The sequence below is a fragment of the Triticum dicoccoides genome, chromosome 6A (assembly GCF_002162155.2).
Source record: "Triticum dicoccoides isolate Atlit2015 ecotype Zavitan chromosome 6A, WEW_v2.0, whole genome shotgun sequence".
NCBI classification, from domain to species: Eukaryota; Viridiplantae; Streptophyta; class Magnoliopsida; order Poales; family Poaceae; genus Triticum; species Triticum dicoccoides.
Genome location: NC_041390.1, coordinates 65,970,381 through 65,983,945, shown reverse-complemented (window position 1 = coordinate 65,983,945; position 13,565 = coordinate 65,970,381). Strand labels below are relative to the sequence as shown.

The 13,565-nt window shown below is 48.7% G+C and overlaps 2 protein-coding genes across 2 annotated transcripts; one reads left to right on the top strand and one right to left on the bottom strand.

Moving 5' to 3' along the window:
- LOC119314973 (endoglucanase 11-like) lies at positions 1 to 2,027 on the top strand. The gene is made up of 4 exons (XM_037589653.1): positions 1 to 274; positions 370 to 873; positions 980 to 1,129; positions 1,239 to 2,027. The coding sequence occupies exons 1-4, from the start codon at positions 56 to 58 to the stop codon at positions 1,857 to 1,859; spliced, it is 1,494 nt and encodes a 497-aa protein (XP_037445550.1). The 5' UTR covers positions 1 to 55; the 3' UTR covers positions 1,860 to 2,027.
- A 1,155-nt stretch (positions 2,028 to 3,182) lies between these two features.
- LOC119314970 (anthranilate phosphoribosyltransferase-like) lies at positions 3,183 to 7,927 on the bottom strand. The gene is made up of 10 exons (XM_037589649.1): positions 7,522 to 7,927; positions 6,570 to 7,049; positions 6,335 to 6,492; positions 6,112 to 6,195; positions 5,969 to 6,021; positions 5,631 to 5,712; positions 4,971 to 5,078; positions 4,464 to 4,587; positions 4,036 to 4,121; positions 3,183 to 3,868 (listed from the first exon to the last, which is right to left on the bottom strand). The coding sequence occupies exons 1-10, from the start codon at positions 7,853 to 7,855 to the stop codon at positions 3,647 to 3,649; spliced, it is 1,731 nt and encodes a 576-aa protein (XP_037445546.1). The 5' UTR covers positions 7,856 to 7,927; the 3' UTR covers positions 3,183 to 3,646.
- Positions 7,928 to 13,565: the final 5,638 nt, after the last annotated feature.

Sequence of the window (13,565 nt, the reverse complement as noted above, 5' to 3'; positions counted from 1 at the left end):
CACTCCATAAATAATCGCCGTGCATTGCGATGTACGATAGCAGTAGGCAGAAAACATGAGCAATTCGGCACCATCATCACGCGCGGCTGTGTTTCTTGCTTTCTCCCTCGTCTGGTTCTCCAGCCATGTCCTCACCGCCGGGCACCCTGACTACGCCGACGCGTTAGCCAAGTCGTTGCTCTTCTTCCAGGGGCAGAGGTCCGGCCGCCTGCCGCCGGACCAGGCCGTCAAGTGGAGATCCAACTCCGCCATGTCGGACGGCTCGGCCGCAAACGTGAGCAAGCGATGTCTCCACTGTACTACAGTACCACTTATCCTTGTGGCGCATGCTTGATTCAACGTGTTGAGCTTCACTTTTGTTGGCGGCAGGTTGACCTCACCGGCGGGTACTACGACGGCGGCAACAACGTCAAGTTCAACTTCCCCATGGCGTTCACCGCGACCATGCTGTCTTGGAGCATCATCGAGTACGGCGGGCGGATGGACGGGCGCGTCCACGACGCGCGCGCCGCGGTACGTTGGGCGACGGACTACCTCCTGAAGTCGGCCAAGGCGACCCCGGGCAAGCTCTACGTCGGAGTGGGCGATGCCGACGCCGACCACCGCTGCTGGGAGCGGCCGGAGGACATGGACACGCCGCGGGACGTGTACGCGGTGTCGGCGTCCGCCCCTGGGTCCGACGTCGCAGGCGAGACCGCGGCGGCGCTCGCCGCGGCCAGCGTGGTGTTCAGGGCCGCCGACCGTGCCTACTCCAGGAGGCTGCTCGCGGCGGCCAGGGACGTGATGGCGTTCGCCTGGCAGCACCAGGGGAAGTACAGCGACCACGTCGGCGGCGGCGTGGGCAACTACTACCCATCCCACTCCGGCTACAAGGTGCAATTCAAAGATCACACCGTGCAAGTGCAACGAATTGAAAAGCTTTATGTAATCCCTTGTGCGTACGTGTTTCTTGTAACGAGCATGCGTGCACGGTGTGCAGGACGAGCTCCTGTGGGGATGTGCATGGCTGCTGTGGGCGACGAAGAACAGCTCCTACCTCAACGACCTCATCTCCCTGGGCGCCAACGACGACCTCGACGTGTTCAGCTGGGACAACAAGCTCGCCGGGGCGCGCGTGCTTCTCTCACGGGTACGGTAACGAACGAAAACACGCCATTCAGTTCAACCCCCCAATGCCAGCCACACAGATCCACTCAGCTCACACGTTGTGCGCGTCTGTGTCTGCAATCTGCATGCAGAGGGCTCTGCTGGACGGGGACGAGAGGCTGGAGCCGTTCACGCGCCAAGCGGAGGAGTTCATCTGCCACATCCTGCCCAACTCCAGCTCCCCGTCGTCGACGACGGCGTACACGCCCGGCGGGCTCATGCACCGGCCGGGCAACGTCAACATGCAGTACGTCGCCTCGGCCAGCTTCCTGCTCACCACCTACGCCAAGTACATGGCCGCCTCCCGCCGCCGCGCCTTCTCCTGCCAGAACAGCCGCCCAGTCACCCACAGGAACCTGAGGGCCCTGGCCAAGCGGCAGGTGGACTACGTGCTGGGCGACAACCCGCTGGGGATGTCCTACATGGTGGGCTACGGCGCGCGCTACCCGCAGAGGATCCACCACAGGGCGTCGTCGATGCCGTCCGTGGCCGCGCACCCGGCGCACATCGGCTGCCAGGAGGGCTACCGGAGCTACCTCAACGCCCCCGGGCCTAACCCCAACGTGCATACCGGCGCCGTCGTCGGCGGGCCGGATGAGAACGACGCGTTCCCGGACGACCGCGTCGACTACGCGCGGTCGGAGCCCGTCACCTACACCAACGCGCCCCTCGTCGGTTGCCTCGCCTACTTCGCCGGCAGCTACAAGAACTGACCACCGCAGCTACCATGTGGATCTTTATTGTGTGATACATACAGTTTTTTCAAAGAAAACTTCCAATAAACTACATCATTAATCATGGTAGTACAACCATGATTAATGATGAATAAACCGAATTCCAATAAAATAAAATAAAATCTGCTGGTTGCGTGCTGGTGTTTTTTTTTTGTTTCTGTGAGCTATATCGGAAGAATTGGAAGAGGCACCTTCCGAGCCATACGAAGGATGATGAGACCAACTAACCAATGGTTACTTTTTGGGGTTCCTGTAAAGGTCTTTTTTTTTTTGCTTGGGAGCGCGTCAAGTGGTGCATCCAGCCGTCGCCACGCGTCGCGCGCTGAGCGCTTCATTTGGATTTAGTTTTTTTTGGACGTGTTTTTGGATGAACCCGCTAAGTTGATGCCTAAGTTGCAGACATCCAGATGCCCTGCCCGCAAACCTCCCTCGGGTTAGTTCCGATTTGTGGGAATTCAAACGCTCGGACGCATTTGATGCACGGCGTTATATGGCAAAAAGTGATAGCAAATAGTGTTCAGATCATGCAGTCCGAACATTCCAGGGCTATTTGGTGCATGGCGTTGGACTTGCCCTATAGTTTATCAAATCCCATTAACTATATTCTAACTCTTTCAATACCGAATAGCTTCACACAGAGGATGTTTTATGTACGTCACGTGGATGATGCTAGGATCTCACGGTCCTTATTTCTAGAGGGATTTCATCTAACGGTGATTAGCTACTGTCATGCACATAGGTCGGAAAAACGTCGGCTGCTACACGGCTGCGTAGCACTTCACACACGATGTTTTATGTACGTCACCACCTGGACGATGCTAGGATCTCACGTTCCTTATTTCTAGAGGGGTTTCATCGAACAGTGATTAGCTACTGTCGTGCACGCATCGGTCGGAAAAACGTCGGCTGTGTAGCACTCCTCGTTTCAATATGCAACTATGCCAATTCATCATGCCATCATGCATACGCATGGAGAAAAACCTGCACTATGCATGCAACTCATATTCAATAATATTCTACAACTATGCAATTGTCCAATTCAAAAAATTATACTCCTTCCGTGCCAAAATAAGCGACTCAAGTTTGTACTAACTTTAATACAAAGTTGAGTCACTTATTTTGGGACGGAGTGAGTATGTATTTAGTTTAATTTTTGTAATGTTAATCCAAATGGTAATGTTTCATACTATCATATATCATTGAAATAATTTCAAACAATCTCCGGAGTAATGCACGGAGTATCATCTCTATTTTGAAGTAAATAGTCAAGCCATTATAAAAAATACTAACGAAAACAAAATATAACACATCCAACCTTCACAGTTGATGCAAGTATTCAGCATTTCACACAGCCACATCTCAAGAACATAGTTTGCATATGTTATACAGATCATCGCCCTCCTCTGATGACATGACGAACATTAGATTAACCAAGTATTTCTCACCGCTAATAAAATCCTCAACAAACTGTGATTCCTTTCAGTTAAACTTAATTTATTAACAAGGCCTGGTAAGAGAGCATTCGCGCAAGTCGACACTCCGTGTCAACTGAGCAAACTGAAAGACAAATCTCTTTCTTTGCCACTGCAATACTTTCTCATCGCTTGCGTCAACGACATGTGGGGCCTGGCCCCACCTTCTCAGTGACACTACCATGATGAGGGGTTACAAAATTTTCCAGTGCCGTGTAAGGCGATTTCCCAGTTGAGAAAGGCAGAGTATATTTTGGGACCAAAATTGTACAGTCAGCACGCGCTCGCGACTAGCTAGGACACCTTGTGCGAGATTTTTATGTAGTTCATGAGCCTTCTCAGAGCATTACCGCTGTCGATGGCTTCTCTTGCCCTGTCAAGCGCGGAGTTGATATCCTGAGCTCCGCTACAGCCTAACAAGTGGTCAGCCATAGCTGCGTTAAGAACTATTCGGTCATAAGCAGGCCCTTTGTCTCCACCCAGCGCTGACAAACCCAGCTCCAAGTTTTTCAGTACCTGGTTCAGTTTGGCAACACAGTAAGTTAAAAATAATAACGACTATGCATAGAGAAAACACATGTCGTTAACAAGTTGAATGGATAAGAGGTGTCCTTGATTGGAACGCGGCGGTAGAAATATGAAATGAAGATAGCGGCAACCACAGCCAGGGAATAAAGACTTACTGATTTATCAGTTCTTGGAGTTTCAGTGGATTTGAAACCAAGTTCCTGAGCATTCACAGCAACTCTGAAACTTTCTCTCGAAATACCTGTAAGATACACGAGACAAGCTCAGACTGGCTTCATATCATAACCAAGTTCTCGGGCATTCACAAATCAGAGCAGGCTGTCCTAATTGAAAATCTTAGTATTCTTTGTGCTTATCAATGGCATAAAGATGCACCTTCTTCTATATGAATGGGCTACCAAGTAACCAAGGTATAACACAAATCTCGAACATGAGAAAATTCAAGATATTCTTAACTTCAATAAGGAATTTCCCCTCCACCTAAGTGGTAGGATAAAAAATGCCCTGCCATCTCCAGTATACACGATAGTGACCACTGTGAATATATAAGTAATAAAAAGGGTGGCGGGTTTCATGTTTGTACCGTCAGTTTCGGAGAAGTTTGCGCTGCTTGGTGTCCGGAACCCTGAGCAGTGGTTCACTGGAATCCCTTTGGAAGCATGGGCCGATCTTTCTTTGGTTGTCAAAGAAAGTGCACCTTCCTCACCCTAAGTGGATACCATAAATTTGTCTTAGCAGGAGTAAAAATAAATAAATTGAGAAATGAATGGTATTTATCGACCAGATATGCATTCAGATAAGAAGAATAGAGGGAGAGGACTGTATTAGATCCAAAAATCCAGAGAAGATTCTATCCATGAGAAATGCCACTCAAAATGATATTGATGCAACCAGGCCAAGTTTTCCAAAGTGAGTTATTAAGAAAATCACATAAATAATACTCCTTTGGATCGATATTAATTTGTCTAAAGCAGCGACAATTAATATGGATCAGAGGGGGTAATAAATTTGGGTTAGGTAGGGCAAACGAATAACAGTAACATTAAGTTCAAACCCTCATGGCATGAGAGAAAGTTAAAAAAATACTTACCTTCACAACTAATCCAGCATGAACAGTTCTCCTTCTCATAAGCATAAGCAATGGATCTTCATAGCCCACATGATAAAATCCAGCAACCATTGACTCTCTTCCTCGTGCCTGGTGAAAAACAAATAAAGACATAAACCAGTAGCATTAAGAGAAGCAGCATTTGCAACTTTTACAACAGAACAGATATGTACATGATCAAATAACAAAAAGACATTTCAATACTTCTCAACAGATACTCCTATAATCTCATAAGGTAGGTGATACCTATAAGATATGTCTAATACCTTCAATGACGTGGAATTGAATAATTAAAAAGAAATAACTCCAGCCATCTTTACTTGCTGTATTCAAAACAATATTTTAACAATTTGTATAAAATATCATCACAGGAAACACTTTGCAAACGTAAGTTTTTAAACTGACAGTCAACTTACTATCAAAAAGAAACATTAGGTTGCACTACATATTTGTATAAATAGTTTATTGAAGGTCTGGCAGCTGTGAAATTGTGAGCAATATCTCTGCATAATAAGCACAAATGATTACTGTAAATATAGCATACCAATACATAGAGTTGAACAATTGCTATATCATAGAATTGCTCTCATGCTATCAGTTCTTAACTTCTTACAATAACACACAATGGGAAGAGTTACTCACTCTCACAAATTGTTGAACTTTCTCAGAGGTAGCCAACGGTGGTCTTTTCTTAATATGCTCCCTGAGCCCGATAATCGAATATCTACAATAGCACCAAGTAAGTAAACACCTTTGCATGCAAGACGAGTATACCAGTAACTTACCTGAGCAAATGATTTGTTTTAATACAGGATTACAGTTCAAATCAAAGAGATGATTTCACACTGAAAGTATATAATGTTCTTGCTATTTGTAATATGCAAAGCCGGTTTCCATCCAAAATGGAACATCTGCAGGAGTGTTCAATCAACAATGCCTTGAGACATTGGTACATAGCTACCAAGAAAATGTGGACTTACAATGGTGGGCAAGCTTCTTGGAGATTCAGATATGCAAAACCAGTATCCTTATCCTGAAAGCAACCAAACATTTCATGTGTCAGATGCAACCAGCAGTAAAATATAAAAGGTTGTCGGCAAAGTATGCAGAACTGCACACACACCTCCAATAGTGTTTTGGCCTGCGTAGGAGACAAGTGTGTGTTTGCACCCATGAATTTAAGCATCTGCCCTTCTGTTATCCCACCCTGAAAACCTTGATTTTAAGTAATACACAGGATTTTCATATATTATATAACAGATAAGCCTGCCATCAAACCACAAGATTGATACTACTAAGAATACTCTTATGTACGATGACTACTGCAGCATATGCTTCACACTGACCTTAGGTGGCATCCATTCAACGCCATGAAGGAGACAAGCCTCACCATAGCAGGCTCTAACCGCCGCAACGAACAGAGTACTCCTAAAGAAGCGTGTATTCCCATCATAGGGCTCACCATAGTGTGTCAAGGAATTAACATCAGCAATTGGGGGAGGGCCTGATAAAAAAAGTGGTGTTAATGAAATTGTTGTTTTTTCTATACAGTTTAAGAAAAATAAGCCCACTTAGTGCTACCTAGTTCATCATCAAAGGCTAGACAATATCCTTTTAGCTCACGATCGGTTTCCCTATTCATCCGCTGTCCAATTAAAAATGCTGCTAGCAGTGCTTCACTAACTGATGGTGAACTTGCACCCATTGATCCAAATGGTAGAACATCCTTTAGTACACACTGAATTTCCTCATAACCTAAATGGCCACCAGCAAGTACTTCCCTCAAAGCACCAACAAGTCTCATCTCTGCAGTTCCTTGACCAATATAACGAGGTCCTGTTAAACCATTTGCTCCCATGATCGTTCCTTCAGGGTCTGCTATAAACTTCACCTCCGGAGGAAGAACATGCACAAGGCGTGGCCAGAATAGGCTCATGGCACGTCGCTCCCCCTCACTCCATTGGGTGGCCTCCGGAAAACAATTAGCTCTTATTGTCATGCCAGCAAAGAATGCACCCAGCTGTGCACTGGACACTGGCTCATCCTTGAGTTCCCCCGTCGCTACACATGAGTTCACACAGAAGATATAGCGTGAATTTTGATGGAAGGCGATGAAAATAAACAGATTCCAAAGCAGACCTATCAGTGCATTTCAAATAAAACCTTACTAGCAAATTGTAAACAATAACAATTGAGTAAATGCCATGAGCCAACTTGAACTATACAATGTGTCTAGGACAACAGAAAGCAGGCATCAGACTTGCAGCAAACATCTAAATTTCAGTGACTCGCAAGTTGCAATCAACCACAGATGCCAATGAAAGCAGTACTTGTAAGCAAAATTAGCCAGTTTACATTTTACAGGCAGCAGAGCGCATGAGTGATTTGTGAAGCTATCTCATGAAAAGTACATCATCTACATGTGAAAATCCACCAACCATGCTCGCTAGCGCCGCAAAATGTTGCCAGAAATGCAGAATCGAAGCTAGCGATCACCGAAAACGAAGCCTCCGGAGAGTGGGGGGAGGCTCACCGGACCGGAGGATGGTGTCGAGGACGCGCATGGCCTGCTCCTCCCCGAGCGGCCGCGTCTGCTCGGGCCCAGTGCACACCCGCCCCTGCGCCTCCAGCACCGTGCCGTTGGGCCGGGGCAGCCCCGCCGGCCGGTAAGACTCCGAGAACGCCGGGTTACGCCGCGCAGCCTCCTCCATCCACGCCCCCGCCGCCGCAACGCCGCCGCGACGGCATCTCCCGTCGCGGGGCCACGCCACCGCGCCGGGAAGCCTCGGCGACGCCGGGGATACCCGACCGACCAGGCTCCCGCTCGTGGTCGCGCTCGGGAGCGGCCTGAGAAGTAGAGAGTTCATGGCGACGCTAGTCAGAGTCAACGCCGCCGAGGCGAGGAGGGAGACGACGACGAAGACGACGCCACTTTAGCCGGAAGAACCGAGGAAGCACCCAGCTAGCGGGTTGGATCGAGCCCAATGGCCATGTACGGTGGGCCGGGTTCCGGTCTACAAAGCCCGCGTTTCTGACATCGATTTCATCAAAATGTAGTGATTCCCCTCTAGCTAGGGTTTCTTCCTCTCGGGCGACGGCTACGCCTTCACCGTAGAGCTTGTCGTCCCCTGCCGTTCTCCCCAGGAGGTGGTCTGCTGCGTCTAGGACGTGGTGGCCACGCAGAGGGGGCGGAGATAGGGTCAATACCGCTCGCGGAACCACACCCCGAGCGAGAGAATCATGGCTGCTAACTCATCGGCGTCAGGTTCGGCCTCCGAACTTAAATTGATGATGGAGGAACTTGGTCTAAGAGAAGATGATCTGCAAGACGTAGTGGTTGAGGACGGAGAATTGCCGCAGGAGGCGACCCGTTGGATGGCGGTCGCTAGGGTTCACACCGAAAAACCTTACAGCCAATATTGGTTCTACAGGGGCATGCGGGTGGCGTGGGATCTGGCGCAGGAAGTTAAGATCAGGCCTTTGGAAGACAACCTCTATACACTCCAATTCTCGTGCCTTGGCGACTGGGAGAGGGTAATGGAGGAAGGACCGTGGAACTTCAAGGGTAAGGCGGTGGTCTTAGCGCCATACGACGGATTCACCAAGCCATCAACCATCGAACTCAAAAAGATCGATATCTGGCTGCAAATTCATGATCTGCCTGATGGTTATTTTTCCAAGATCAAGGCTCTGTCGTCCACTGTGGGGGAGTTCATATTTGCCGAGCCAAGGTCACAGGACTTTGAGGGCAATTTTGCCAGGGTTCGGGTGAGGATAGATGTGACGAAGCCTCTTAAAAACGCAGTCTCATTGGTTGTCAAGAAGAAGGACGGGATGGAGCGTGTCATCTTCAGAATTAAGTATGAGAGGCTGCCGGATTGGTGCGCTGTATGTGGTTACCTGGGGCACCTGTATAAGGAGTGCGGCGACGGAGTTCACCCGCCAAAAGCACTAGTCTTCAAGGACATCAAAGCAGGTTGGTTCCGTGGCCCTGGCAGAGGCCCGGGAGGGGAGGAGAGTCCTGGAGGTGGCCGCGGTCACGGTCGGACTGGGCGAGGTGGCGGTAGAGCTGCAGCTAGAGGTGCAGCTGGCAGCCAGCAGTATGTGGATCCCGACCTGTCAAGCAGCGATGTCACCATGGAAGACCTGGACAGAAACAGGAAAAGGGCTGCTCTAATGGATCCAAAAACCGTACAGCCACAGCACCCTATCCAGGCTAACAAAAACTTAATAATGCCGCCTCCGGCAATCCCTCCTAGCCCCACATCCAAGCAGGAGACAAAGAGAAACAAGCCGAGTCCTTCCACAGCTGAAACAAACATTGCGAAGAGTGCAACAACTAGCAAGACCCCTGATGCACGTTTGGCGAACTCCCAAGGAGGGGTTCGCCCGGCGCAATGAGTCTCCTGTGCTGGAACTGCCGCGGAATTGGCAAAGCGGCGACAGTTCGTGAGCTTCGCACTCTTGCGAGGCAATTTGCTCCCTCAATCCTCTGTATTCTTGAAACACAATTAGAAGGGTCGAGGGTTGAACGGTTAGCGGAAGGATTAGGATTTAATAAAAGTTTTGCAGTGAGTAGTTTTGGACGAAGCGGTGGTCTTTGTATTTTTTGGAATGATGAAATAAAAGTGGAAATAATTGGTTACTCAAGGTACCATATTGATGCTCTAGTTGACAACTTGGTGGACATGCAGGTCCGAGTCACTTTTGTCTATGGCGATGCGCAGGTACCCAACAGGCAAAACACTTGGAACACCCTGAAAAACATAGCGGAGACACAAAACAGGCCATGGGCAGTTATTGGTGACTTCAACGAGGTTTTGAACCTGAGCGAACATGATGGCGTTGGCAGCCGGAGCCAAGCCCAGATCGACGGGTTTCGTGAGGCGGTTGATACTAGTGGATTGTCTGACATAGGGTACACAGGCACAACCTGGACATTCGAAAAAAAGGTTACTGGAGGCACATATACTCGTGTTCGGTTGGATAGATGTCTGGCCAATCCGGAGTGGCTGTTGGCGTTGCCAGTTTCTACTTTGCATCATAAAACGACAGCCGGCTCCGACCACATTCCGATCCTTCTCACACTACGTAACATGAATGCATGCAGGGCGGGTCCCAAATCATTTAAGTATGAGACCATGTGGGAGCGAGAGGAATCTCTCTTTACCACTGTAGCGGGCAGGTGGAGCATGCAGGATGGAGGGAGCGTGCAATCTTTGCATGAAAAGTTGGGAGACTTGGCAGGCGACCTCTCGGCTTGGGATCGGCAGAGTTTTGGCTCGGTTCGACAGCAAATATCACAGCTTAAAGTACAGCTACAACTTCTGCGGGCTATCCCAGGTAGATCCGGTCCTACCAGGGAAGAAACTAAAATTGTTGACAGACTGGTGGAGCTCTTTCATCACGAGGAAATCCTTTGGCGCCAGAGAGCGCGTGTGGAATGGCTAGTCCAAGGAGACAAAAATACCTACTTCTTCCACCTACGCGCAAGTAGAAGGCGACGCAAAAATCAAATCAAATCATTGCATGATGAGCAGGGCCAAGTGATTGAGGACCCAACCGGGTTGGAGGAGATGACAAGGGCGTATTATAAAAACTTGTACACGTCAGAAGGGGTGCACAATATGGAGGAAGTTCTCCGACACGTCCCAACCAAGGTAACGCCTAATATGAATGCTCTCCTAAATGCTCCATATACCAATGAGGAGGTCAAGTGCGCCTTGTTTCAAATGTTCCCAATTAAGGCCCCTGGTCCGGATGGATACCCAGCTCACTTCTTTCAGCGCCAGTGGGAAGTATGTCGAGAAGAGGTCACGAAGGTGGTCCTCAAAATAGTAGAGGGAAATGAGTCGGTAGCTTGCATCAATGACATGATCTTGGTCCTCATTCCCAAGGTAAAAAAACCCTACTCTCCTCAAACAGTTCAGACCGATCAGTCTATGCAATATCCTCTACAAGATCGCGTCCAAGGTAATATCCAACCGACTCAAGCAAATACTTCCTGATATTATCTCACCAGAGCAGTCAGCTCTTGTTCCAGGCAGATTGATCACAGATAACATCATAACAGCTTATGAGTGCTTGCATTTTATGAAAAGGAACAAAGCCAAAAAACACCGGTCCTGTGCCCTCAAGTTAGACATGATGAAGGCCTATGACAGAGTTGAATGGCCCTATCTCCAGGCAATAATGTTGAAGCTGGGATTCAATCCCAGGTGGGTGGACATTGTTATGAGCATGGTATCTTCAGTGAAATTTTCTGTCTTGTTCAATGGTAAAAGGCTCGAGGAGTTTAGTCCGTCACGTGGTATTCGACAAGGGGACCCGATATCTCCATACTTGTTCTTGTTAGCAGCAGAGGGTCTTTCGTGCCTGTTAAAATCACAAAGAGAGTCATCCAACCTAGGTGGGATCCGAGTGGCATCTACGGCGCCACTAGTTAACCACTTATTATTCACTGATGACAGCCTGCTGTTCTTCAAGGCTAACGGTGTGGGGGCTACCGAGGTGAACCAAGTCCTGGATATCTACTGCACAGCCACAGGTCAGCGGATAAATTTTGACAAGTCGTCCATTTTCTTCAGTAAAGGTGTCCCCGAGGTGGTTCGCAATGACATTAAGAATATCTTGAACGTCCCTAACGAAACTTTGAATGAGAAATACTTAGGTATGCCCACAGATGTGGGAGCCTCAAAAAATGGCGCGTTCAAATATTTAAAGGACAGATTGTGGAATAAGATTCAAGGCTGGGTTGAGAGGACGATGTCCTCTGCGGGCAAGGAGGTGTTGGTCAAAGCGGTGGCTCAAGCAATACCTGTCTTCTCCATGTCATGTTTCAAATTGCCAAGGGGCTTATGCGAGCATCTCAACACATTGATCAGGAAGTTCTGGTGGGGAAGCAAGAACGGCCAGCGCAAACCACACTGGGTCTCCTGGCAGGCTATGACTCAACCAAAAAGCATGGGAGGCCTTGGCTTCAAGGATTTCGAGTTGTTTAATCTTGCTATGTTGGCTCGTCAGGTTTGGTGTATGTTACAGGATCCCGATTCCCTCAGTGCGCGTATATTGAAGAGTGCTTATTTTCCAAATTCCAGCATCCTTGAAGCTTCACTTAGGAGTCACCCGAGTCAGCAGTTCTGGAGAGCCCTGATGGAGGGGCGAGATATCTTAAAGTTGGGCTTAATCAAGCGCATTGGCAATGGAGAGAGCACGGACATTTGGACAGAAAACTGGATCCCACGCCTAGAGATGATGAGACCTTATGGATCTCTAGCAGCGGCACCACCAGTCACGGTTTCGGAACTGATAGATCACACAAATGCATCATGGAACAGGACATTTATCAACTCCACATTCCTTGCTTTTGATGCTAAATTAATACTCAGTATACCGTTGCCCACAACACCCATGCACGACTTCTGGGGCTGGGCTCACGAGCGCTCGGGCCAGTTTACGGTGCGGTCAGCATACAATATGCTCGTGGCGACGATGCAGCGAAGAGAAGCTTGGTTATATGGTGCATCGGGATCCTCATCTTCGCATGCGGAGTCCAGCTCTTGGAAGTCTCTTTGGAAGACGGAGGTGCCTTCGAAGGTTCGAATGTTTTTATGGCGACTTGCGAAACAATCACTGCCAACTGAAGATGTGAGGGCACATCGGAATATGTCGACGACGAGCACATGTGGATTTTGCGGCGCTCCGGACTCCTGGCGACACTCTTTGCTCGAGTGTACTGTCTCGAGATGTACTTGGGCGCTTGTGGACGAGGAGTTAGGCTGCGACATTGTTGCCACAAGTGAGAACCGGGCTAAGAGCTGGCTCTTCAATCTGCTGGGGTCCCTCTCGCACGAGCAGTTCACCTTGGTGGCAGTGACGCTTTGGGCTGTCTGGACATCTAGGAGGAAAGCTATACATGAAGGAATCTTTCAGACTCCACATGCAATATCGGCCTTCGTATCTAGGTACATTAAAGATCTTGGTGTGCTTAGAAAGCCCAAGAAACATAGTCGGACTACGACTGGGAACACAAGGGCAGCGAGACCGAGGGCACCCCCGGCAAACTATGCAAAGATCCATGTAGATGCGCGCACCCGGTCGGAGAGAGGAGGGTCAGCAGTTGCTATATGCAGAGATAGCCAGGGTCTTTACTTGGGCAGCTCAGCGCTCGTCATTGCAGGTGTATGGGATGCACCAACGCTGGAAGCCATAGCATGTCGCGAAGCCGTGGCGTTGGCAGAAGACCTCAACCTACATAACTACATCGTGGCATCCGATTGCAAACAGGTTGTTGACGATCTAGCCAAGGGAAGCCAAGGAGCATATGGTGCTGTAATCAGAGAGATTAGACATAGAGTTCCATCTACTAGCAAGTTTATTTTTGAAGGGCGGGCGGCGAATGTTGAAGCCCACAAGTTAGCTAAATATGCTTTGTCTTTACTCCCAGGGCGTCATGTGTGGTTTGGCCAGCCACATGACCAAACTTGTATCCCACTTTCTGTGGATTTTGAGTAATAAAAGGCTTTTACCCCTAAAAAAACCAAAAAAAATCAAATACTATTTGGTTTTGCCTCAAAA